The sequence below is a fragment of the Rissa tridactyla genome, chromosome 6 (genome assembly GCF_028500815.1).
Source record: "Rissa tridactyla isolate bRisTri1 chromosome 6, bRisTri1.patW.cur.20221130, whole genome shotgun sequence".
Lineage (NCBI taxonomy): Eukaryota > Metazoa > Chordata > Aves > Charadriiformes > Laridae > Rissa > Rissa tridactyla.
The window spans coordinates 14,721,250-14,744,694 of NC_071471.1; the positions used below are offsets into that span (position 1 = coordinate 14,721,250).

Here is a 23,445-nt window from a genome sequence, read left to right on the forward strand (position 1 = left end):
GCGAGGCCCAGCTCAGGTACACTGGGTACACTGCAATCTCTATCTCTTCTGTGAAGGGGTCTACGGACCCGCCGTATCACGCAACACTAAACCAGCTATTCGGCAATTTTTCCTCTGCGATGGTCAAGGAAAGACCTGAAATCCCACTCCAGCTCCGGAGTGTAAGCTAGAGGGGGGGAAAAAATGAAAGAAAGGGGGAAACGCCATGTTTAAACTGATCTAGCTGGGTCTGAGCGTAACAGAGCGAGGATCGACACAAGCTCTTCACTGGGCAGACGCCTGGAGGCAGCGCCTGCGGCAGAGCAGCAATAATCTCCTACTTGGCTGTTACTGGGATTCTCGCTGCTGAACAACGTCCTGGTTGTCCCTTCAGCATTTTGGGACAATCGCTTGGAGGTTCTGGTGCTCTCATACCCAGCCTGGCCAGAGTCGTCTTCCTCCATAGACTGTGAGTGAGCTAAAACCCACATTGATATGTCCACCTTTTCTTCAATGACAAAAAAACCCTAAATCACTCTCATTACCAGATCAAGTTTCATTCCAGTAAGGCTCTTTAAAGAATTTAAATATTTATTTTAATAAAAATAAATAAATACTTCTCTTTTCACATTATAGAAGTCCCTGGAGACAGAAATAAAACAAACCGACCCCAACCACAGGGGTTTCTCTCGCAAATCAAAAGATGGTAAATGCTTTCTTCTGATGGTCATCACAAATCCACTTGTAGGCATCAAGTAGATGGTAGATTACTCCAGAAACAGAAGAAAACTCTCTTTGAGGAAACAGTAGTTCAGCACCTTGTTGTTGGGAAGAGAAGTTCAGCTCACACAACTGTTGCCACCACCAGATGAGTCCCATTTGTCCATAACGTGACCACGTGTGCTGTGAGAGAAGTTCCACTCGTGCAATGTCACCACCACCAGATGAGTCCCATTCGTCCAGAACGCGGCCACGTGCTTTGCGAGGTGTGAGCAGCCCTCTCTGCGATGGAAGTTCACAGCATTTGTTGTTAACCATTTCCTTGCCCAGGTGACGCCAACCTTTCCAGCTTGTGCTTACGGTGTGTTAGGTAATTTCAAGGGGAGTTACTGTCTCCAAAATAGGGGCAGGCGGGGGGGAAATAACAATCTTAACCACTACTACTTAACCTAAAGCGAAAAACTTGTGTGCCTGCTGCTATTTCAAATGAGGTAGTAGAAAAGTAACTAAAAGAAGAGGTAGTCACCCAAAGGTGATGACAGTGTTACTCTGGTAGCGCATGCCTCACAGCAGCTCTTGATGGAGTATTTCCCAGACCATCCTCTCGCGGAAATAAGGCATGTGGATCTGAAAAGAAAAGAAAAATCCATGAAATGCACCTCATGGCAGAAAGAGACACAAAATACGCATAAACACCCACTTAATTCTTTACTATGAAGCTCCTTTTAAGAACTGTCAACACTTGCCCTTCGGGTACAGCCTGGCTTTCACCCGCACAGCTCCTAAGAGGGTGACATGCCACCAAAACCAGATCTCCTTGACCACACAACAGCTCACAAGCACTTTCACAGAAGAGCACTGCCTTGGAAAAGAACCAGTGTCTTCACTGGTCAAAGGCTGAGACCCATTTCTCCCAAAGATCCAAAGGCCAGATCCCACAAACCCCCTGGCTCCAGTACCTCGCCCAAGAGGAATCTCACTGGGAGCAGACACCTCAGCCGCTGCGTAACTTCCCTGGCTCTTGTCTCTGTGCGAAAGGGGCTGGAGCTGTTTAGAACCTTCACTCACCTGTGTAAAGGTCAGCGGTTTGCCTCTGCAGATGTAATCTGCGTATTTGCAGGTGAAAACGCCACAGTCGCTTCCATTCGATTGCTGAGGGATTTCCTAAGGAATGCAAAGAAGATGGAGAATTTGCCTCTATCTTCAAGGAAAAGCAACTTGGAAGCAGCACCCATTACCAAAAATACCCTAACCAGACACTCCTGAACTTGCACCATCCCCAGTAACCGCTCCCCAACACAAGGAACAGACCCCAGGAACTGCACATCATCCCTCCCCTCGGCTTCCTACGCTCGGATGTTACAAGCCAAATTCCTGGCAGGCTGATAAGGGACAGCAGGCTTCCTCCCTGCAAGGTGTCTGGAGGTTTCTACAGTGTCTTTCTGAAGTGACATCCCTTAAATCGAGGCTTTCGGTGCTGCTTTTCACTATTGCTGAGAAACATCAGCCCAAGCCCTTGCTTTGTCACGTGCCAGGATTTGGGCTGCAAACAAGCAGCCCACGTTCTCTGACAACTGCTAAAGAGACTTGAAATTTGACTTGTGAAATGGGGGCAAAGCCAAATTCACCTTCACGTGGCAGAGCAATTTTAAAAAAAAAAAAAAAAAAGAAAGTATTCAGCCAGCAAGGAGAGGCACTGCTCAAAGATTTCATCCCAGCACGGTTTCCTGGTCCACTTGCAGCCCCATGTGGTACCAGAAGAAGATGCTTATGGCTGTTCTCTAAAGTCCTGGCCTTATGAGAAAGCGTTAAGAGCTTTGTGACAAGGAGTTCTAGTTCACGTTTCAAGTGCAAGCAGTGCTCACTCACATGTGGCTCCATGCTGTGAACAGTCCACTCCGAAACACTCAGCTTCACGTGTCTTTTTTCACGGCTCTCCTCTTGCAGGTATTTGCTGTTGAAAACAAAAGAAAAACCACTCTTCATCGCTGTAATTTAGGCCGAGAAAAAAAGAGCTGCTGAAAGATCACAGGAAGATGAATGGCAGGAGAGTAAACATGTCAGAGGATCCTCACAGCAGCTGATTTCAGGCATTTGGAGGAAAAATCCAAATCTTAAATTTACAAACGCTGCGAGAGGCTGCGAGCTAACCATCAGGAATGAGACCGACAATTCCGACAATTCCAAATAAGGTCATTGCTTAGCAGAGGTCAAAAAACCCCAAATCCCATGTTATCAGAGGAAGAACAGAAAAACCAAGCAAGGAACCCTAATGTCGTCAGCCCACCACGTGCCTGAATCCCACAGACTGCGTGCGCCTCCGGAAGGACAAATACAAAAGCTTTTGGGCCAGCACCTCTGGCTGAGGAAGTTTCCAGGCCACCAGTTGCTGGAAAAAAGGACTGGATGCAGACCTGTTCTTATAGCCTTTCCCAGGCACCTGCTCTTAACTGTTCAGGACAGCACCGGACTAAACCAACGCTTGGTTTGTCTCTGCGGGGCCGCTCTCCTTGCTCTTGGGCTACAAAGCTGCTGGATTAAGGGGTTTTACTACCTCTGCATCAGTGGCAGAGACTTCTAAGGACGCCTGCTTGCACAACAGGAAAACCTGTCCCCGTTACGTTGGAGAGGTGTGCGTGCCAGCTGACACAGCTGCAAAAGCTGGCTACACGGTATCTGTCTTGAACGAGAATGTCAGAATTACAAAGAGCACCCAGCGGTATCCTCAAACACTTCTGCCCTCAAATTCTTCCCTTTCGTCAATAGCCCCATTTTATTGATCACTAACAAGGTTGGTGCCCGTGTGCCACGGGGCTACCATGTCTTTGTCTGTGCTCTAGGGGGAAGGTGGCAGAACCCAGGCATCCAAGACGCTGGGTGGAGGGGACGACGTGACACTAGGGAAGGAGTCACTGTCAGACAACTCGCAGCAAGCGAATCCAAGATTTCTGGTTTGTTATCTACAAGACATGTGGAAACTTGCCGTCGTGTCACAGGGGCAAAACCCAAAACCCTTCTCCTCATTCACAACACAAAAGCACTGACTGAGCAGTTACTTACAGCAAAGTCTCACAAATCTTGTCCCCTCCTTGTCCCAGGGAGTCGTAGTATTTGACGGTCTTCTTTCTCATATCTATGACCTGTTATTCAAAGGTGACTGTTAGACAAAGCACCACCTTGTGCTGCACAAACCTCCATGACTTTTCTTGCTAGCTTTTTCTCCCCACCCAACTCTAAATAACAAGCCCGTTTGACTCACCGCTAGTGCCCAGTGCAAGCTCAAGTTAATGGGCACAAAGATGATGTCCTTCTGGAAGACATCCACGCGTCTGGTCAATCTTCTTATTGTCCTGTAGCCCCCAGAAGCTAGTTTTTCATAAAACAAGGAACTAAAAGCGTGGACTGATGGATATCCTGCCTTCTTACTTCTCTCCATCACAAGACCCATGTAGAAATTAATGACCTGTACCACAAAGAGTAAACTGGAGATGTAAAATCAGACGCTAGCTTACCAAACGAAAAATACAGCCACATCTCTTTTCTGGCCACCCTGAAGTACGCAGCTGAGAGAACTCCAGCCTCAGCTGTCAGCTTTTGTTGAGAGAACTTCGCACTTGGTTACAGTTGTTTATCAAACTGCACTTTGGTAAAAACACCTGCCACCCACTCCAAGAACCTGGACTAACTCCTGGAAGCACATAACACAACAAGTAAAGGAACTGCCAGGAACACTGGACCCTCAAGTACCTAAAATAAGAACTGCACAGAGATTTCTAGCCTCTGCAGTGCAGGTCATCAAATAACTTTGAAAAGTACACGGTGAAGGGGTATTTTTAAAGAAATGCTCAATTAGAAGATCCCTGTGCTGCAGCTAGTTTTACCTCATCATTTAGCCAGCAACCGTTCCTTAGGGTGTGGATGTCCTCACGAGTCACCTTTAGGTTGAAGGCACTGCTCATGATCTCCTCTGGCTCACCTTTGCCTAATGCGGCAACGACCTCTCTCTCCATGGCCTGAAATGAACAATTAAATGGGGAAGGACTTGTGAAACACAGCATCGAGCATGCCAACCTGCGGGCAGCTTTCAACTCAAACACGGCCTGGAAATGAAGCTCAGGTGACAGAGCAACTGCCTTTGCCGGCTTTCGGCTAGGTTAGCAATCGCCCTTTTTGGTTGGTTGGTTGGTTTCAGCATCCTGACTTGGAACTTCAGGGCCCAGGTTTGCCTCAATTTGTTTTCACCAAGGAAGCTGAGACAAAACGCAGGGACGAGCAAACACACAGCAAACGCCTTTCCCATGCGATGCTGCAGCCCTCGCAACGCTGAGGTTTAAGGCAACCGCAGCAGGCATTCTCCATGCCAAGGCAGCTACGTCAGGAGCCTGAAAGAATGGGAAGGTGGGGGGAACTTCAAGGGAGCTGAAGTACCAGCAAAGGGGGAAACCGAGGCAGCTACACTGCAGTCAGGCAATCGGGAGTCCAGGCTGTGCATGCAACTGGTTGTCATTTGCATGTTTCCATGCAAAGGAAATTCTGCTTAGGGAATGCAAAGCAACCACTGGGTCTGTTAGTATAAAATACTCTGAACTGCAAGAGCATCTTCTTCTCGGTTGAACGTGGGCTAGCAGGATAAGAAAACCCCTGGTTTTCCTTGTACTGAGCATCACCCCGCAGACGTTGTAAACTCTGGACTTGCTAGCCCTTTCCAAGGCAATCCTCAAGAGGCAAAAAAGGGGGCGCTCGATCAGACTGCAACTCCCAAGAATAAAAGCGGCCAACACTCAGACAAGCAGGGGAGGCTGTTGTTAAACGTGGACTCCTTTTTGTCCGAGTAACAGAAGCCCCACCAACCCTTAGGTTAGCACAACTGAAGGAGTGCGTGGAGCATCAAATGCTTAAATCCTTTCAATCCTTCAAACCAGCTTTAGTGCTGACCTTTGCACTGGGAAGTCACAGCTGCAGACACTCCCTAACAGCTTAAATGCAAGTTCTTCAGATTTCAAAAAGCCTGAAGAACCACCTGTAACAAATGGAGTTCCTTGCAGCTGTTTCACAGCCTTCTCTTTTGTCAAACAGCCCGTCAGCTACGGTACCTCTGTGAGCGGAGTAAAGTCTTTTCCTATTCTTCTCAGCCTTATGACTTTCTTTCCTTTCACGGCAAGGGCGGGTGACTTTTTGGCCTGGGCGGGTGCCAGAGGTACTTGGCATAACACACCTTCTGCGATCTGAGCTCCACGCTGTTCCTGTGAGACAAAAGGACGTCAAGCTACCAATCCAGCACAGATTTTTTTGCTAGGGGATAGCACAGAAAATCTTGCTCATGTCTAAAACTGGAAGGGCTTTTGTACACGCATCTAACCAGCCGACTCCAAAGTTACTTTTTGTCGAGGACTGCATCCCAACTGCGCACCCATGTAGTGCTGCACTCAAAACTAAACGGAGGCAAGAGAGGCAGGAAGTTAGTTTGGCTTGGAGTAGCGTTAAGAACCCCAGAAAAGCCTCCGCAGGTAGGTATCAGGTTGAGATGGAGATTAATAGCTCTGATTTCCAGGACTAAAATTTAATTTTGATCTCAATCCTGACCAGAGACGAAAGTCAAAGAGATGTACTTCCTATCTCGCAAAACAAGACACCACTAAAGATACCACAGTCCAGCTCTGCAGGTCAACCAAGCCTGTGCAGTAAAGACTCTGAGGCTGTACCCAACACATCAAAGGGGAAGAAGAAAAATAGTATAGGGTAGTGCGCTCATCATAGTCTAGAAACAAAATGAACGGCAGCGGGAAACCCTTTGTGATCGTGCTACTCAACAAATCATGCTCCCGCTTCCCTTGGGAAAAACGACCTGGATGAATACAGATATTGTTGAGGAAGTAATGAAAGGGAGGAGCGCAAAAATTTCTGATCACAACCAGATACATTTTCCTAAAAAATGAAATCATGAATAACACAAGCTTACCCCTGCAACTGCAACAGCTTGTTTCACCGCTCCGTCCTCTTCCAGACATTCTTCTGCTGGTGGGGAGCCCCTGCGAGGAGCGGGAGAGAGAAAGAGAGAGAGCAGTGAGCTGTGGACCTGTACTGTCCCACGGAATTCTCAAGAATTCACCTTCTGGACAAGAAATGCTTTGTCAAGGCTGATGCTGACTACAGCCTCGGTTGCACACGTGTGACAACATCGTCTCCGCTTCCAGCACGATTCTTTCGGAGCAGCGAGACTGGCATAGAAGGAAGCGCTGGAGCTTTGTAAATTCCTTCCCATCTCCCTGTGCAAGACTCCTTTGGTTTCTCTTGATCAGTTTCATTATTTGGAAAACAGGGAAGCAACCAGCACTTCCTCTGTCAAGTGCTCTGGGATCTACTGGGGATAAATGCTGCTTGCTAGGGCTTATACTGCAAGGTTTAACATGAACGTCTGCAACTCTACCTGCAGCCACATACAGTTAGCTTACGGAAACTAAGACCAGCACAGGGAACTAAAAATGGGACACCTACAGGATATTTACTTGCCTCCTATAGGCTAGTCAAGAGAGTGACTGTCCCCATTTGGAGAGGATTACCAGTAAAACCACACAGACTCTGAAGAGCAAACAAATACACAGACAGTAAAGATGTCTGTATATATGTGCCTTCCTCAAAACCAAGAATTTGCCTTGTCACCAAAGACCCCCTTGTTCAGGAGGGAGACCTACAACAGACTCTCACAGTATTCTCCACTTTCAGTCCAGCAGGGGAAGAGCAGGTATTCACAAGCTTCATCAAATGACTTCACTGAGTACTTAAATCCACAAAAAAAGGCAAGAAAATGTTCCTTTTACTTCAACCCGTCATACTCTATCCGTTCCTTTATTTCCTTCTCTCCCCTCACGCTCAGGTGAACCACTGACAATTCCAGCACACAACAGTGCCGCACGGCTAAAGAGAGCGCTAGGCTTTAAAGCGGGGAGAAGAACAGGCACGGAAAGAGACACGCGCACAGAGCCAAAAGAAACAAGAACCGTGATGAAAAGAGACTCTACCTGGTCACAACATCTCCCTGAGACAGCTCTGGGCAGCAAACACCTACCAATTTGATACCTGCACAGAAAAGCAGTAGTATTAAAAAAATAAGTCAACTTTCGATTGCCATCAGATGTACGTAGCTCTCCATTTCTGAGGAATAAATAAAAAAAGTACATTTAAATGACGACTGTACGGTTAGGAAGTTTGAACTCTGGCAAGCAGTGTGAACTTTGAATATCATGTGGGAGTGTATAGGAAATGCCCTATTTTCATTTGAAGTCTACCTACAAACTGGAAGGGATTTGAATCATGGGGATACTCACCAGTCCTTAGCGTTGCATATGGATAAACATCTCCTCCTCCTTTTGTTTCTTCCGGGTCACTCATCACAGGTTCCTTGGAATAGGCTTCAACCCTTTGGTGCAGCAAAAACAACAGAGGAGAATCACTATTTTTATACCTAGGGCATTTCTTGTCAGTACATACCAATTCACATTTAAAGATTTACAACCTTTAGATGAAGACCTGCTGTCTTCAACTAGCTCATGGGAAAGTACAGAGAAGTCAAAGCGAAAATCGGAACAACTGCCTTGAAGATACACTGCTGTTTGTCACCTCAGCCTCTTCTCAAGTTCTACACTTCCTCTTACCACAGACCTTTAATCTTTATCTAATCTCCTGTGCCTATGAAGTATCTGGATTTAAAGAAAAAGCTTAAAATCAGTCGGGGGAGAAAAAACCAAAAAAGCAGCTGGAGACCTCCCTTAGTACAGCAGCCTGAGGGAGTTCCAGGCTACCTTGGAGGAATATTGCTCTGTGGACACAAATACAAATGTTAGGCAATACGGAGGAAGTTCAACAGCGAAAGAGAAAGGCAATAAACCTTTCGGAGAAGAACTCCAAGAAAACGGAAGGATTTTTACCTCAGATGCGGAACTGTCTTGTCACAAAGGGACAGTGAGCGTAAGGCATCAGTAACTACAAAAACAAATTGAAGGGTTTTATGAGTTTACGGTAAAGAGCTTCACAAAAGAATACTTGTCATTTTCTCTCCTACATCATAATATTATTTGTGTTATGTCACTTGAGGAGAGTTTCAGAGTTTCATACTGGCAACTACAGAAAGTTGTGCACACAAGGGATTGCCAGCCAAAACCCGAAATAAAAAAGGGTTATCAGGACCTACTACCCAAAATCAGCTTTTCAAACAACTGACTTCTGGCAAGCCAACAGTGGACATATCAGAACTGAAGGACTGCATCCAAGGCAGCTCGTCTACTGAGATGACAGGATCAACGCCTGGCTCCACTCCAGAGGCAATGCAAGGATGCAGGCAGGAATCAGAGCTCACACTCAAGTATTCCCAGACGCTGCCTAGTATTGTACCTGCAATAAGCCCTACAGAACTCTAGGGGTCCAGCTGTACGGTGCACAAGGGCGGGTGAAAAAGAAACGAGTTCATAACTCCATGTCAGCCTTACCAATCCGTAGCGTTCCTCCTTCTTCCGTACACCATCTTGGTCTTTTAGCTGGAGGCTCCGAAAAGATGGACTGCAAACAAAAAAAAGGAAAACAACGAGAGTAAAATGTGAATTCCATGTGAATGCCAGCAAACATAAACTTCCTGAAATTTAGTCAACTCTGGTATGACTTGGGGACCATGATTTGCCAGCTCAGACTGCAGAAGAATGGCAATCTACAGGAATCCTCCCCTGGAATGGTGGATTATGAACCAATCAGAAGGAGGTTTATCCAGAGGAAGTACGCAGTTTTTCTTGCAAAGTTGTGTATTTTGATTCCTTAACTACAAGCTTGAGAGAGAGAGTAACAACAGTTTACAAACACAGGACAACCATAAACTGGGATGATGGGAAAGTATCTGGAAGGCCCAACTTCAGGACGCTTCAGGGAGAGACGCTTGCTCTTTCATCTTCCACTGATTCGCCCTATTTTCCCAACCCTTGCTAACCTCTTCCCCAGACTCTCTGCTCGTAGCATCGTCGCTCACTGATGCTCTTGGGCGTTTAGTTGCCTTGCGTTGCAACTTTCCCACAGTGGCAACTTCTCCAGGTTTCTGTCCATTCTCGGAGCCGTCAAAAACTAAAAAAGCAAAGACAGGCCATATAAGAACATGATAGGAAAGGAGATTAGGATTTCTATTGGCACCAAAGCCCCTCCTCTTAGTCCCAGCTAAAGCAGTGTAACCCATTCCATGTTACGCACCCTTCTGCCAACAGCACTTGGTGGCAATTTTTGTATTAGTTGCCTCACTGAGCAGCCCCTCAGAGCCACAGCTCAAAGACTAACCCACCCGTGAGTCTGCCAGCCAGATCTGCAAAAAAACCCTGCTTTGGGGAACATTCCCTGTTTCCGGAGAAGCAGCACAGGGTGCAATTTATCCTCCTCCCCCCTCCACACACGCATGTAGTTTGTCACATGTACGTGTTTATTACGTATACATCCACACACATGCAGTTTATTACCTACAGTAGTAGATAAGCTAATGCTTATCTCCTTTGCCCACCAGCTTCACCACTCATGCCCATCATTGTTCATCTTTCTATCACGGAAAAACCTCAAGGGGCAGCAATAACAACCACCCTGTGCTTTAGATTGCCTTCAAGAGACTCACACAAGGGAGCTTTGCTATTTTACTGCATATCTCGGAGAGCATTGTTAGAAAACTTATTTTCAGCAGGACAGCTTCTTAAGCCGTCTAACACACTTTCGCTTGACTTTCATCCTAATTGCTTCGCCTGTCACTCCCAGTGAACTCTTAGCAAAACTGGGTCTCCTGGTCAGGCCGTGACACGACAGCCTGCAGCGCCCACAAAGGCGCATTCTTCACTTTGGGATTGTGCTCTGCACAGCAGCTGTGAACTACTGCTTGTGCAACGAGTGGCTCCTTCCAGAAGACCTTCGCTCTTCCCATTCACCGGGGAACATGAGACGCTCAGCGGGGCCTCCTGGAGCAAGTTGCTCCCGGAGGGAGCAACCACACTCCCCAAAACGTGGCACGTGTTCCCAGATGTTCCCTCTCCTTGCAGAGACACATGCGACAGGCACGCAGATGGCTCAGCCATCTGTCACTGGGAGCTCTGGGGCACCTGCAATGCTTAACGTCTGGGAAGGCATCCCCCTGTCTTCCACTCCACATACCTGCCACATCCCCATGCCATGCCTCTCCTCCACCCAAGATATCCCTACATGTATACAGACTGTTCCCTGCTCCTTCAACACTCCTACTCCAAGTCTCCTCCCCTTTTCTTTCTTTTCAAACCCCTACACTGTGCAGAGGGAAAGCGAGTCGGGGGGAACGTCTGGAACCCACACTCATCTCAGCATCACGAGTGAACAACTCTGGCCGCGGGCACAGGGCGACCCGACAGCGGCGGGACCAATGGCCAGCCACACAAGGCAAGAGCCGGGCGGGGAGGAGGGGTGCCAGGGTGGGAGAGGGCGGCGCATGGCACCTGGGAGCCCACGCCGAGCCCTGCCGCCCCGCAGGGGGGGCTCTGGGCGGGCAGAGGGGCCGAGCCCAACCCAGGAGCGTGGCGGGGACCCCAGGGCAAGACACCACACTGCGCCCCAGCCCGCAGAGCGGCTAACGGCTCAAGCCCCTCGGGCCGAGGCTCCTGCCACCCCCAAGCAGGCCCCGGGGGGGTCCCGCAAAGCCCCAGAGCCGGGGCAGGCCACGGGGGATGGGGTCTGGCAATGGGACGGGGTGATGGGAGGGGGAGAGGACCACGGGTGGCCCGCAGGCGGCGGGGCGGCTCACTGACCTCGGGGGTGGCCTCTTGGAGGGCAACGAGGCCTTCGGGCGGCGCGGGGCGGTGGGCGACGGTGGCGAGGACGACGCCGAGGGCCCCCAGCAGCCGGTGGTACATAGGCCCCGCGCCAGCCTGCTGCGGAAGTAACAACAAAAAGAAATTGATGAGTTTTATGAGTTTACAATAAAGAGCTTCACAAAAGAAAACTTGTCATTTTCTCTCCTACATCATAATATTATTTGTGTTATGTCACTTGAGGAGAGTTTCAGAGTTTCATACTGGCAACTACAGAAACTTGTGCACACAAGGGATTGTCAGCCAAAACCCGAAATAAAAAAGGGTTATCAGGACCTACTACCCAAAATCAGCTTTTCAAACTACTGACTTCTGGCAAGCCAACAGTGGACATATCAGAACTGAAGGACTGCATCCAAGGCAGCTCGTCTACTGAGATGACAAGATCAACGCCTGGCTCCACTCCAGAGGCAATGCAAGGATGCAGGCAGGAATCAGAGCTCACACTCAAGTATTCCCAGACGCTGCCTAGTATTGTGCCTGCAATAAGCCCCACAGAACTCTAGGGGTCCAGCTGTACGGTGCACAAGGGCGGGTGAAAAAGAAACGAGTTCATAACTCCATGTCAGCCTTACCAATCCGTAGCGTTCCTCCTTCTTCCATACACCATCTTGCCCTTTTAGCTGGAGGCTCAGAAAAGATGGACTGCAAACAAAAAAAAGGAAAACAACGAGAGTAAAATGTGAATTCCATGTGAATGTCAGCAAACATAAACTTCCTGAAATTTAGTCAACTCTGTTCTGACTTGGGGACCATGATTTGCCCGCTCAGACTGCGGAAGAATGCCAATCTTTGCAGGATCTCTGACGAGTACACTTTAGGCTTTTAATACAGGCTCTCATACCTGCAGTGATTAAAACAATATGAGCTTGTCACGCAGTTATCACTAGTCCAAAGTGTGGTAGTTTAGCCCTTCAAAAACATATTTTGAACAAATAAGAGAGAATGACTCTCTCACGAACTAATAGTCAGAGCATGACAGATTCTTATTCCTCTTATCCTATAGGGCAATAAGAAAAATAGCACTACTACTTGAACCAAACTAGGAAGTCAAGCAGCTCATGACTCATTTTGACAGAGTCCCAGTCCTACAGGCATCCTCCCCCGGAATGGTGGATTATGAACCTATCAGAAGGAGGTTTATCCAGAGGAAGTACGCAGTTTTTCTTGCAAAGTAGTGTATTTTGATTCCTTAACTACAAGCTTGAGAAAGAGAGTAACAACAGTTTACAAACACAGGACAACCATAAACTGGGATGATGGGAAAGTATCTGGAAGGCCCAACTTCAGGACGCTTCAGGGAGAGACGCTTGCTCTTTCATCTTCCACAGATTTGCCCTATTTTCCCAACCCTTGCTAACCTCTTCCCCAGACTCTGTGCTCGCAGCATCGTTGCTCACTGATGCTCTCCGGCGTTTAGTTGCCTTGGTTTGCAACTTGCCCACAGTGGCAACTAGTTCAGGTTTCTCTCCATGCTCGGAGTCGTCAAAATCTAAAAAAGCAAAGACAGGCCATATAAGAACATGATAGGAAAGGAGATTAGGATTTCTATTGGCACCAAAGCCCCTCCTCTTAGTCCCAGCTAAAGCAATGTAACCCATTCCATGTTACGCGCCCTTCTGCCAACAGCACTTGGTGGCAATTTTTGTATTAGTTGCCTCACTGAGCAGCCCCTCAGAGCCACAGCTCAAAGACTAACCCACCCGTGAGTCTGCCAGCCAGATCTGCAAAAAAACCCTGCTTTGGGGAACATTCCCTGTTTCCGGAGAAGCAGCACAGGGTGCAATTCATCCTCCTCCCACCTCCACACACGCATGTAGTTTATTACGTGTACGTGGTTATTACAAAAGTAATAAACTAAAATAGAAAAAGTAGAAAAGTCAAAAGAAGTACCAAAGCCAGAGTTTTCTAAGGCAGATGAAACCTAAGAAAAATCAGGCCTATTAAAGACTTCTGTAACGTCCAATACCTGTTCTTCTCTTTTTGGCTGGAGGCTCATCGGGATCCTCCACAGGTGTACAAATGCTGAGGAAAGAACACACAGAAGAGTGGTTTGAAACTTCCTGAAGCTTCTACCAGGCTGACTTCCCTTCACAGGACCCACACTTCCAAAGTTACTTTTCATAGCCCAAAGGTCTCCTCCTCCGAGCACCCCTGCGGTCATCTCAGGCACACACACCCAACCTGAGCACACCGCTGAGCATCCCCCATCAACCCCCCACAACCTCTCCCAGGCAACGGACCGCTCACACACAGCTCATTATCCCACTACACCCTATTAGGCCTCTTTTCCTCATTCTCTTAATGCTTCCTAACGTTTTACATCTGTTCCTATCACCAAAAACTTGCAGAAGTTACGATGCCAAGTTTTCCTCTTTCCTCAAGGAAAGCCACATACCAGCCACTACTAAGCCTTCCAAGTTCCTCAGTCACTACACGGAGTTGCAAAGAAAAGACTAAGTAGGACAGGAAACAAAAGGTGGGAAAGCAACTCATGCAGACACCCACTGCAATAACTTACTGCTAAAGCAGTGCTCGGGAACTCGTTCTTCAAAGGATTCTTAGCTGCACCCTTTCTTATTAAGCGTATGTCCAAATATTCTATCACTTGATAACAACGATAAAATCCAGTACACATTTTTACTTTGGGAATGGAGCACAAAGGTTGCTCCTAGTTGGTTTTTTCCTCTATTTGCCCCACAAAATGCCATGACAGATGCCAAGGATTCTTTGAAGAATTCTTCCGTCTTTCTTACACAAAATCATTCCTTTCAAACTGTTAGGCCCCCAAAACCTGCTGCTATCACCACTCATGGACTATCTCATCTTCTCTCTGTATCAGGAGCACAAAAAGGAACCGATATCCTTAGCGGCACCTTTCATACAATACCAAGAATATTTGCTTTTACTATGCTGTTAAAGTCAGGCAGAAAATATCGGGGAGGGAGGTCTGAAAGGCAAATACACTATAATAAAAATGCAACCTTACTCAGCATATTTGACGTGGCAGAAGGTAAAACTAAGGAACCCAAAATATTGGTATCCTCCTGCTCGACTTCAGCAAGAGCTAGCTCATTCTGGGCTGCTTTTCAGTGAAAGCTTTCCAGCCTCATTCTTCTGCAGGGATCGGCACAATCCAACCTCCTCAAGGCTACTTCCTCAGAGAAGCACGGTTTAAACGCCTGACTGCGGTTCATAACCACAGTTTGTGAACACAAGTGCCTCTTTCTCCACCTTTACCAGAGCACCCAACACCTGTGACAGCCTTGTCTTCTCCTTTTTCACTTTAACAGACACTTGGAGGGCTAGAATTACTTGGATCACAAGAAAAGATGAATTCTCTCTTGCCAGTTCAGAAATAAACGTGGAAACCTTTGCTGTTCTGAAGCGGGCATGGCCAGGGAACGTGCATGGACAAAAGGGAAGGAAAAAATCAATCTAAGCCTAGCTACCTCTCTCTCCCATGGGAATACACAACCCCGGGAGGAGGTTAAACTGTGTCATTGCAACTGGGGTTTTGCCAAGGACCCGCCAGAAACAGGGAAGCGCACAGAGTGTTGAGTAGTATTTGAAACATGCCGAAAAAACGGGCCAGAACATAAAAGCAACTTGAGACCGCTCTCCAGGGAGAGACGCATTCATGTCCTTCTCCACGCTCTACAGGAGACAGCACCTATTTACGCCCAGCATTTGACTTGCCTCCTTAGCAAGGACAGGAAAGAAAGAAGGTATTAGGAAAACTCAGCAACTCTGTAGACTCCCACAGAAGCTCAGGCCCTCCTCTTTTCAAAACCTCCTCCCCCACCAGTGTTGAGGGCACTTCATTAAGATTTATAATTTGAATTTGTAAAAAATTCAAGTTTTCACAGGGTAACCCCCCATCCCAAAAAATCGCAGACTGCGCTTCAGCAGTGCAGTACGAGAGTAGCTAACGCTTATCTCCTTTGCCCACCACCTTCACCACTCACGCCCGTAATTGTTCATCCTTCTCTCACGGAAAAGCCTCAAGGGGCCGAGCCCAGCCCAGGAGCGTGGCGGGGACCCCGGGGCAGGACACCACACTGCGCCCCAGCCCGCAGAGCGGCTAACGGCTCAAGCCCCTCAGGCCGACGCCATGGGGCCGAGGCTCCTGTTACCCCCAAGCAGGCCCCGGGGGGTCCCACAAGGCCCCGCTTACCCAGCCCTGGCCTCACGGCCCAAGCGACGCTTTGTGCCTCTCCGCTGGGGAGCTGCAGGCGCTGCGTGCGGTTCCGCCATGGCTCCGCTGCAACTAGGGACGCGGACGCTGCGTTCGACCATTGTGACGAACCGTGATGTAGCGGCGGCCAAGGGCCCGCTGCAGGGAGCCCGGCTAAAGCGGCCGCTGTGGGGCTGGCGAGTGCTGAGCTGGCTCCTGGTGGCCTTGGCTGGCGCTCGGGGGCCATCCTCTGCCCTGCCCCGCTGTTAAGGGGTGGGGGGTTTAATAGGGTTCTTCCTAGTGGTTTATCAGGTGTTGCCTCTGGGGTGGAAATGTGCCCGTGCTGCTGCAGCCACGTCCTGGAGAGCCTTTTCCACATGAGGAATGAAAATGAATGGTTAAGTCCAAGAGGAGCAAAGGGGGCAGATGAAAGGGCTCAGGGCAGGAATGGCCCTTTGGGACAGCCCTTGTCACAGGAGGTCCCCCTAGCTTTTGACGCCTGCAGGGAGTCTTAAGTGGTGGTGGGCTGTGGTTTAATGACAACGACCTTCCTCATTGCTTTAGGAACTTAATTGCCGCTCCACTTTATGCTTCAGGGCTCTGGCCCAGGAAGATGCCTGAGCGCTGGAGGCAGAAGTGGCCATGGCAGAGGCGTTGCAGGCAGGCTGCAGGCAGGGTGGGCGGTGGAAGCAGCCCGGCAGAGGGCAGGGCAGCCCCCCGCAGGGCCTGCGACTTGGAGATGCCTCTTCAGTCGGCTTCTGCCTCCCTCTCCTCTCCCCATCCCGCAGGTGTTAGCTGAATCCTGCAGCCGAGAGCTGGAGGGGGCGCAGGGCATTTGAGTTCCTGGGTAAAGAAAGATGCGAGGTTTTTCTCGGTTTCTCTCTGTGAAGCCAAAACTCACCTGCAACACTCCCGTTTCTGTCCACGGTGGAGAAAAGTGTGAAAGCAGCTTCACAGAACTGGATGCTGAAGCAGCATATTTCAACTTAGTGGCATAACAGTGGCCAGATTAGTGGCCATCACCACCTCTTTGTGGACCCAGAAGGACTAGGAGTGCCGGGCAGGGGTCCCTCAGCTTCCCGCCACCATTGCCATGGCAGGGGCTTGCATGGAGGTGGCACATCAGCTCAGCGAAGCCCCGCTGCAGCGTCTGCTCCACATCTGGTCTGGGCTGGGAGGATGGCTTTGGGGGAGGCGTGCGGAGACCCTGCTCTGTCCTCCCGGTGTCACCAGAGAGGTGCCCAGCACTCCTGGAGATGGGCTCTGCTCCCTCCCCTGCCGCGTGGTGCATATATACCCATATATACACACACCGGCACAAGTGTCATTACATGTGCAGGCTTCACACTTCCAAACAAATCCTCATTTTCCACCGACCGAAAATGCAATCCTGTGTCACACGCTCAGACACTGTTCTCAAATAATACCCCCTCTACTCTGTTATTTACTTGCAATCTTCTTTGGTAATGACAGAACCTCATTAGCATTGGAGACTTTTTTTTAATCGGTATAAAACTTAACTTCAGTGCCATTGCCTAAACGCTTGGTTTGACCACACCAGAAGGTTTTCTTTCTTTCAAGAGATTAAAGAACATTTCAAGTTCAGCAGCAGCAGAATTCTATTTTTTCCTAAAACCAAACAGTTCTAAATTTTGTGTCAATTCTGATCAAGAACGCTCAGCCATGACACCGCAGTACCGGATTTTTTTCAAAAATCACCTGGTTTGTCTTTGTAGCATCTCTTAAGCCTGAATATTCAGCCTAATGGGCATTCCAGATTAAGCGTTCTGAAATTCATTTGCTAAACCAACATGGGATCGTGCTTAAACCACTTCCAAACAACTTCAAGTTGAACTATTTACAATTGCCTCCCATCCAACACTGTGGGGACGGGGTGGGACACAACTCGCAGGATGAAGCAGATTTTCAGTGAATTCCAGGAGCAAGAGAATCAAGGCCATATTCTTCTCCATCAAAATATTGGAGGAGGTGTCCTAAACTATGGCCACCTCACATATTAACCCTGCAAAGGGCAGTGCAAATCCTGAGAACTAATTTAGGTTACAAACAACAAATTTAACCTCAACGTGTTATTCCCTTCCAAAGGAAACAATCCACAGACATGAGTTCTGAGTTAATGTATTAATAGCGCTGTAAGCAGCCTTCAACTCTTTGTAAAAGAGTTAGACAACGCCAGATTAAAGAAGGGCCAAACCCCAAACTAAGGCTGTTCTTCCTTTGGGGAAAAAGACTTCTGTTCATAAAACTTCACCCTCTTGGCGGGATCAGGCAAGACAGAAGGAACCTTGTCGAAATACGGGTGGTCTGATACCGAGAAGGACACCAGAAATGCACAACCGGAGGGAAGCAGCAGGGAGGATCTTGCCCACAGACATACCCCGTACCCCTTTCTAGTGTTTAGAAGTTAATAAGCTTTGAAGAAATCAGTAGAGAAATTCCATGAGCATAAGCAAATGACTGAAGTCTTCATCCCTTTGCTATATTTTTAGAACAATCTTTGCTCTGTCACGTTAAGATGGATGTGGAAGCGGGACACCTGTGATCTGAGAAGAAAGAGACGTGTATCTAAACCAGAAAATTAAACAGCTGGCTTAGATCCATTCCGCTCTTTTGGACTTTACAACGTTGTCCAGTTTTTAAACACCCACGTTTTTGTTTCCAGATCATCATTCTTTGAAACCTCCCTCTTCAATCTCCCCCATTTTACAGGATTATGCCACTTCTTTAGTACTTCCAGCCTCCAAGGAACTCCTGGCACCTCACCTGCTCCAGATATTCCTGAGACTGGTAATAACCCCTACAATGGCAAAGCTCTCACCCCCCACCAAGTCCCAGGAAATCCTCCCTGGCTAAAATGTCAAACACCAGGAGCCTGCATCCCTCCAAAAGCAGTTTACGCCCCAGCATCCTGACACATATTGAGGCTTCGTACAAGCCACTCCCACAGCTCACCCAAATTCCACAGTCTCTACTAGCTCATTCTGTTGTTCTTCAGGCATTTTCTCTTCCTAATCCTTGCTCTCTTGCCAAACCAGGCTCCTGGAATGAATGCGGAAGAAAAAAGAAGAAAAGCCAAACTTCTTTATCCTCCCTCTATTCAAACTCTGCTGGTAAGCAGATCAGGACTGGGGTTGGTATTAAATAACCATTTTGTTCTGACCTTGAATTTGTGACGTGTCCATTTTACAAACCACCAGCTCCCTTGATGGTTACCAACAGTTCTTCCCCTTCATTGGGCATTGCTGGCATCGAGGTGGAAGCCCTGAAGTCCAGGCTTGTGTGTTTCCAAATCATTCTCTCCATCCTTGAAGCATATTGAAAACAACGGGTAATGCTGTAGGGATGACATTTCGGAGCACGTTCATCAAGATGCGTTACAGTCCTCTGCTCCACAGGCAGGGAATGCCAGGGCAGCAGCATTATTTGGGGGGCAGCAGACAGAAAAGGGTTCCGTGGACAGAAGCAGCCGTAAGGTATGGAAGTGAGGACCACGTGTTCTTTGCGCTTCCGAGATCCAGGTTTTCCTCACGGGGACCCAAGTTACAGGTTTCACTTCCTTAGTGGAAGATACCGGCAAATAAAGGGATTGAGGTATTTTTTAAATCCTAAATTCCTATACAATTATGTAGTTCCACTTTTTTTCTTAAGGAAAGCTGCAGCCCCACATTACACAGCATCAAATCTACGATAACATTTACGCAAGGTGTAATTACGCTCACTTCACACTCCTTCCACCCCCCTGCTACTCAATTTAGCAACCGATCCAACAGAGAAGGAACAGCTTTTGCCTCTCTCCCCCTGAAGCACACCATCACCAGACCAGATCACTGCTGGGGGGGCTGGGAATCCACTGGGAGGGAAAGCAGAGCAGTCCCTTCCCATGACAGTTCCCACACTCCACCAAAAAGAAAAAAAAAAAAAGTGAAAAAAGACAAGAATGTGTTTTGAAAAATGAGACTATCAGACAAGAAGCACGGAAGCCCAGCTTCCTCCCACCACCTCTGCCGCTTGCACTGGCCCTGGGGCTCACTCCGTGCCACCAAGCCGGCAGGAGACTAGTCCAGCAGCAAAAAGCAAAGGATTTTCTGACAGCTTCGGGTACCGACCAGCCCAACAAAAAGTCAGATCAAGGGCAGCTGATGAAGGAGGAACACAAAGAACGACCTGTCCTTTTGGTGGCATCCAGCTATCAGATTGTTTCGAACCTTCTCAAACTGCTTCCTTAGTTCTTCTTCCACAACTTCCAATTTTTTTCCCTTCTTTTTTTTTTTCCCCTCCCTTTTTAAACTGTGACATAAACCAGTTTCAGTTTGCTTTGCTGCTGAAATAGCAAGTCCCATTACTTGCGAAAGCACCTGGTATTTCTTCTCCATCCCCAATGCTGACACTAGGACTCGTGGCTCCACAATCCAGTCAAGCCTGCAAAGCAACGCAGCTGGAAACGGAATCAGGGAAAAAAATCAGCTGATTTAATTCCCAGATCCGACTGGCTGTCCAAACACTAGTATAAGGGAGAAAGCAGAACACGTTTTCAGGAGCACAATTCTTGTTGGCAGCGTGGACTTGGAGCAGCTCAACAGACAGTCGGAAAGTCATATCCTAGATTCTTTATCCAAACGCTGCTGCTACTCTGCAGAGACTTGAGCGCTTCCCGCTTCAAAAAGTAGAAAAGCCATTGACTCGGTAAAATAGAAGCCTTAAGTAAGCCAAAAATGTCATAAATAACACTAGCAAGAGCATTAGAAAAGCCGCTCCCTGATCTAGTCTGAAATAGCAGGTTGTAGCTCTGTGCTCTTCTCTCTTAATTTTACAAACACGTACATTGCATACACCTTACCTAGTTATGACTCACAAAAGTTCAGCCATCACTCATTTGAAGCCTTGGGGAAGACTGCCCGCACGTGATTTTATTATTTTTTGTTTGAAATCAAAGTATAGGAAAGGGAAGAGTAGGGAAGCAGGAAGAACAGAAGAGCAGAGACTAGGGAAGCAGGTGGGATAGCAGTTGCTGTCCTGTCGTACCCTGCACAATTGTGTTTCAAAAAGACTTTGCTCGAAAGGTCTTCAGGTTCCCACTCCTTCTGATTGGAAATACAGCGCAGGTTATCCTGGCAAACCTTTACTAAAGTTCGGCTGCCGTCTTGAACTGGTTTTCAGTTGACTTGCACAACAGCAACTACATCAACTTGTTATAAAAAAACTAACACACAGAAATCCACCTCGAGCAAGTCAGAAGTAATAGTACCTCCCTAAAAACATAACAGTTGTAGGAAGGACATGAAGACATCAACAGAGAGGTGATACCGGGGGCGGGACGAGTCTATTCTCTCATCCCTGTCTTTCAGCATTCATTCCCATGTAGCATTTTTAACCTCCTGGGAACCAAATTTTCCTAACCTCATCTCCACTGAAGTAGAAACACTTGTACTATTAAAGCTTCTCACAGTGACTCTGAAAGAGAAAAGGCCATATTCCAAGCCAGACACTGCAGTTTCCTGCTCAGAATTATTACGTTCTCTTAAATTTTTTTTTTTTTTCCACCTCCAGGGAAGGTTAAAAATTTAAACTCCTTATCACCTCCACAACTCCTCCTGATGCTGCAATAAGTTGAAAAATTACAGGCTGATGAGGAAAAAAAGGTGGTCCTGCCCAGCCGAGCGGGGCCAAGGCCAGGATCCTGTCTTTCGTGGAATCAGAGAAGCAGAGAGTGGCTTGGGTTGGAAGGGACCTTAAAGATCATCTGAGAGATCCCATGGGCAGGGACACCTGCCACCAGACCAGCTTGCTCCAAGCCCCCTCCAACCTGGCCTTGAACACCTCCAGGGATGGGGCAGCCACAGCTTCTCTGGGCAACCTGGGCCAGGGGCTCACCACCCTCACAGCAAAGAATTTCTGCCCGAGATCTCATCTAAATCTCCCCTCCGTCCCTTTGAAACCAGCACCCCTTGTTCTGTCGCTCCCCTCCCTGATCCAGAGTCCCTCCCCAGCTCTCCTGGAGCCCCTTTAGGGACTGGAAGGGGCTCGAAGGTCTCCCTGGAGCCTTCTCTTCTCCAGGCTGAACCCCCCCAGCTCTCTCAGCCTGTCCTCCCAGCAGAGGGGCTCCAGCCCTCCCAGCATCTCTGGGGCCTCCTCTGGCCCCGCTCCAACAGCTCCGTGTCCTTCTGCTCTTGGTGGCACCAGAGCTGGATACAGTGCTCCAAACGCGGGCTCTCACGGGAACCCCCATGGTCCCTAGAGCTGTGCTCTTTCCCTCCCACCCATCGGGCACCAGGGACACAGTGCCACGGAGAGGTGGCCCCCGAGGGGGGAAGGCTCCGGTGCCGCTCCTGTAACACTTCAAAGCACCAAATCAGGGCACTCGTCACGCCCACGTGTTTTGGAAACAAAATAAATCACCTCCCTGCCTCTAGCATGAGCAATCACAAAGAGAGCATCAGTTTTCACCTTTGCTGTCCCCCCGCCATCCCCAGCCAAGGATGACTCTGCTCCTGGTAGACCTGTGGTCACTGGCCATGTGAGGCCAGGTCTGAGCCAGCCTTGGGGGCTGAGCCCCCTCCACGGCCTTCCTGTGAGCAAGGACCACCTCACGGGGCAGCCGGCAGCGTCACAACTGTGCGAAGAAGCCCCATGGGGAGTGTGTGTCCCCCCTGCCCCGCCGAGGGCGGCAGGGCATTACTCACACCGCACACGCGCTCGCCCATCAGCATGAAAAAGAGCAAGCTCGTCATCTCCAAAAGGCCATTTCCTAAGGAGAAGCGAGGCCCAGCTCCCACCCAACTGCTCACCCAGAGCACAGTGTTAACAGGCTGTTGCTCCCCAGGGGCTGCTCTCCGGGAACCGCCTCGGGGCACAAGGACACGAGCCCCGGCTGAAGGGCCAGAGCCATGGATCAGAGGGGACGGCGGCTGCTACGCGTACAATTTCCCCACCGCCTCATACACAGAGGCTTTCAGCAGCCACAAGCGCTGCCAAGCGACCAGCAGCAGGTGTCCCCCGACGGGGTTTACTCCACACAAGTCCTTGGCGGGTCGCGGAGAGGACAGAGAAGGCACCAGGTAAGGTGTTCACAGCAGCATCACCCTGCTCCTTCCATCACACCCCCGAGCCCCCTCTGCTTAACGGGGGGGGCCCAGGAGGACCTGGGCAGTGTCCTTACCCCACTCGCCCCTCTGCAGGGCTTGTTTGCTGGTTCATTGGGGTTTTTTCCCACAAAAAACCCACAAATTCTGCTTTTGTACTCAGCAGAGCACAGGGTCAGCCTCAAAACTGCATCCCCCAGACAGCGAGAACCCAAGGGAAGGGGAAAGGACACTTCGAGCATTCAGCTACTGCGTCCTAGCGGTAATAAACAGCTAAAATCTTCCACGTCCTCCGGGAGCCCGGGAAGATGAAGTATCTCATGGAGGGACAAACCACGACACATTTCCTTTGTAATAGTTCTTCCTTTGGAGAATCTCCTCTGATTTGGGGACAGATTAAGCTCATCACTTTGAAAGCAGAGAGCGATGCGGCTGCTGACCCGCACCACAGCCAAACCACCGCGTCAGCCGGCCCAGGAGAGCAGACCTTCAGGCGAGGAGCAGCACCGGGAAGGCTGATCCCACCCACGGCGACAGAGGGCATGGCCCCAAAATCACCAGCTTTCCCCCCGAAGACGAGGAGAGGAGAGACCGCATCACCGGGCAGGAATCACCTCACATG

At 48.9% G+C, this 23,445-nt stretch overlaps 1 protein-coding gene across 1 annotated transcript; it reads right to left on the reverse strand.

Moving 5' to 3' along the window:
• Nucleotides 1–1,263: 1,263 nt before the first annotated feature.
• On the reverse strand, nt 1,264–21,970 carry LOC128911073 (sentrin-specific protease 2-like). Its single transcript, XM_054205325.1, has 8 exons — nt 21,959–21,970; nt 13,498–13,515; nt 4,581–4,712; nt 3,959–4,162; nt 3,760–3,839; nt 2,569–2,653; nt 1,768–1,863; nt 1,264–1,326 (listed from the first exon to the last, which is right to left on the reverse strand). Exons 1-8 carry the CDS (start codon nt 21,968–21,970, stop codon nt 1,264–1,266), a joined length of 690 nt encoding a protein of 229 aa, XP_054061300.1.
• Between the last annotated feature and the right edge of the window lie 1,475 nt (nt 21,971–23,445).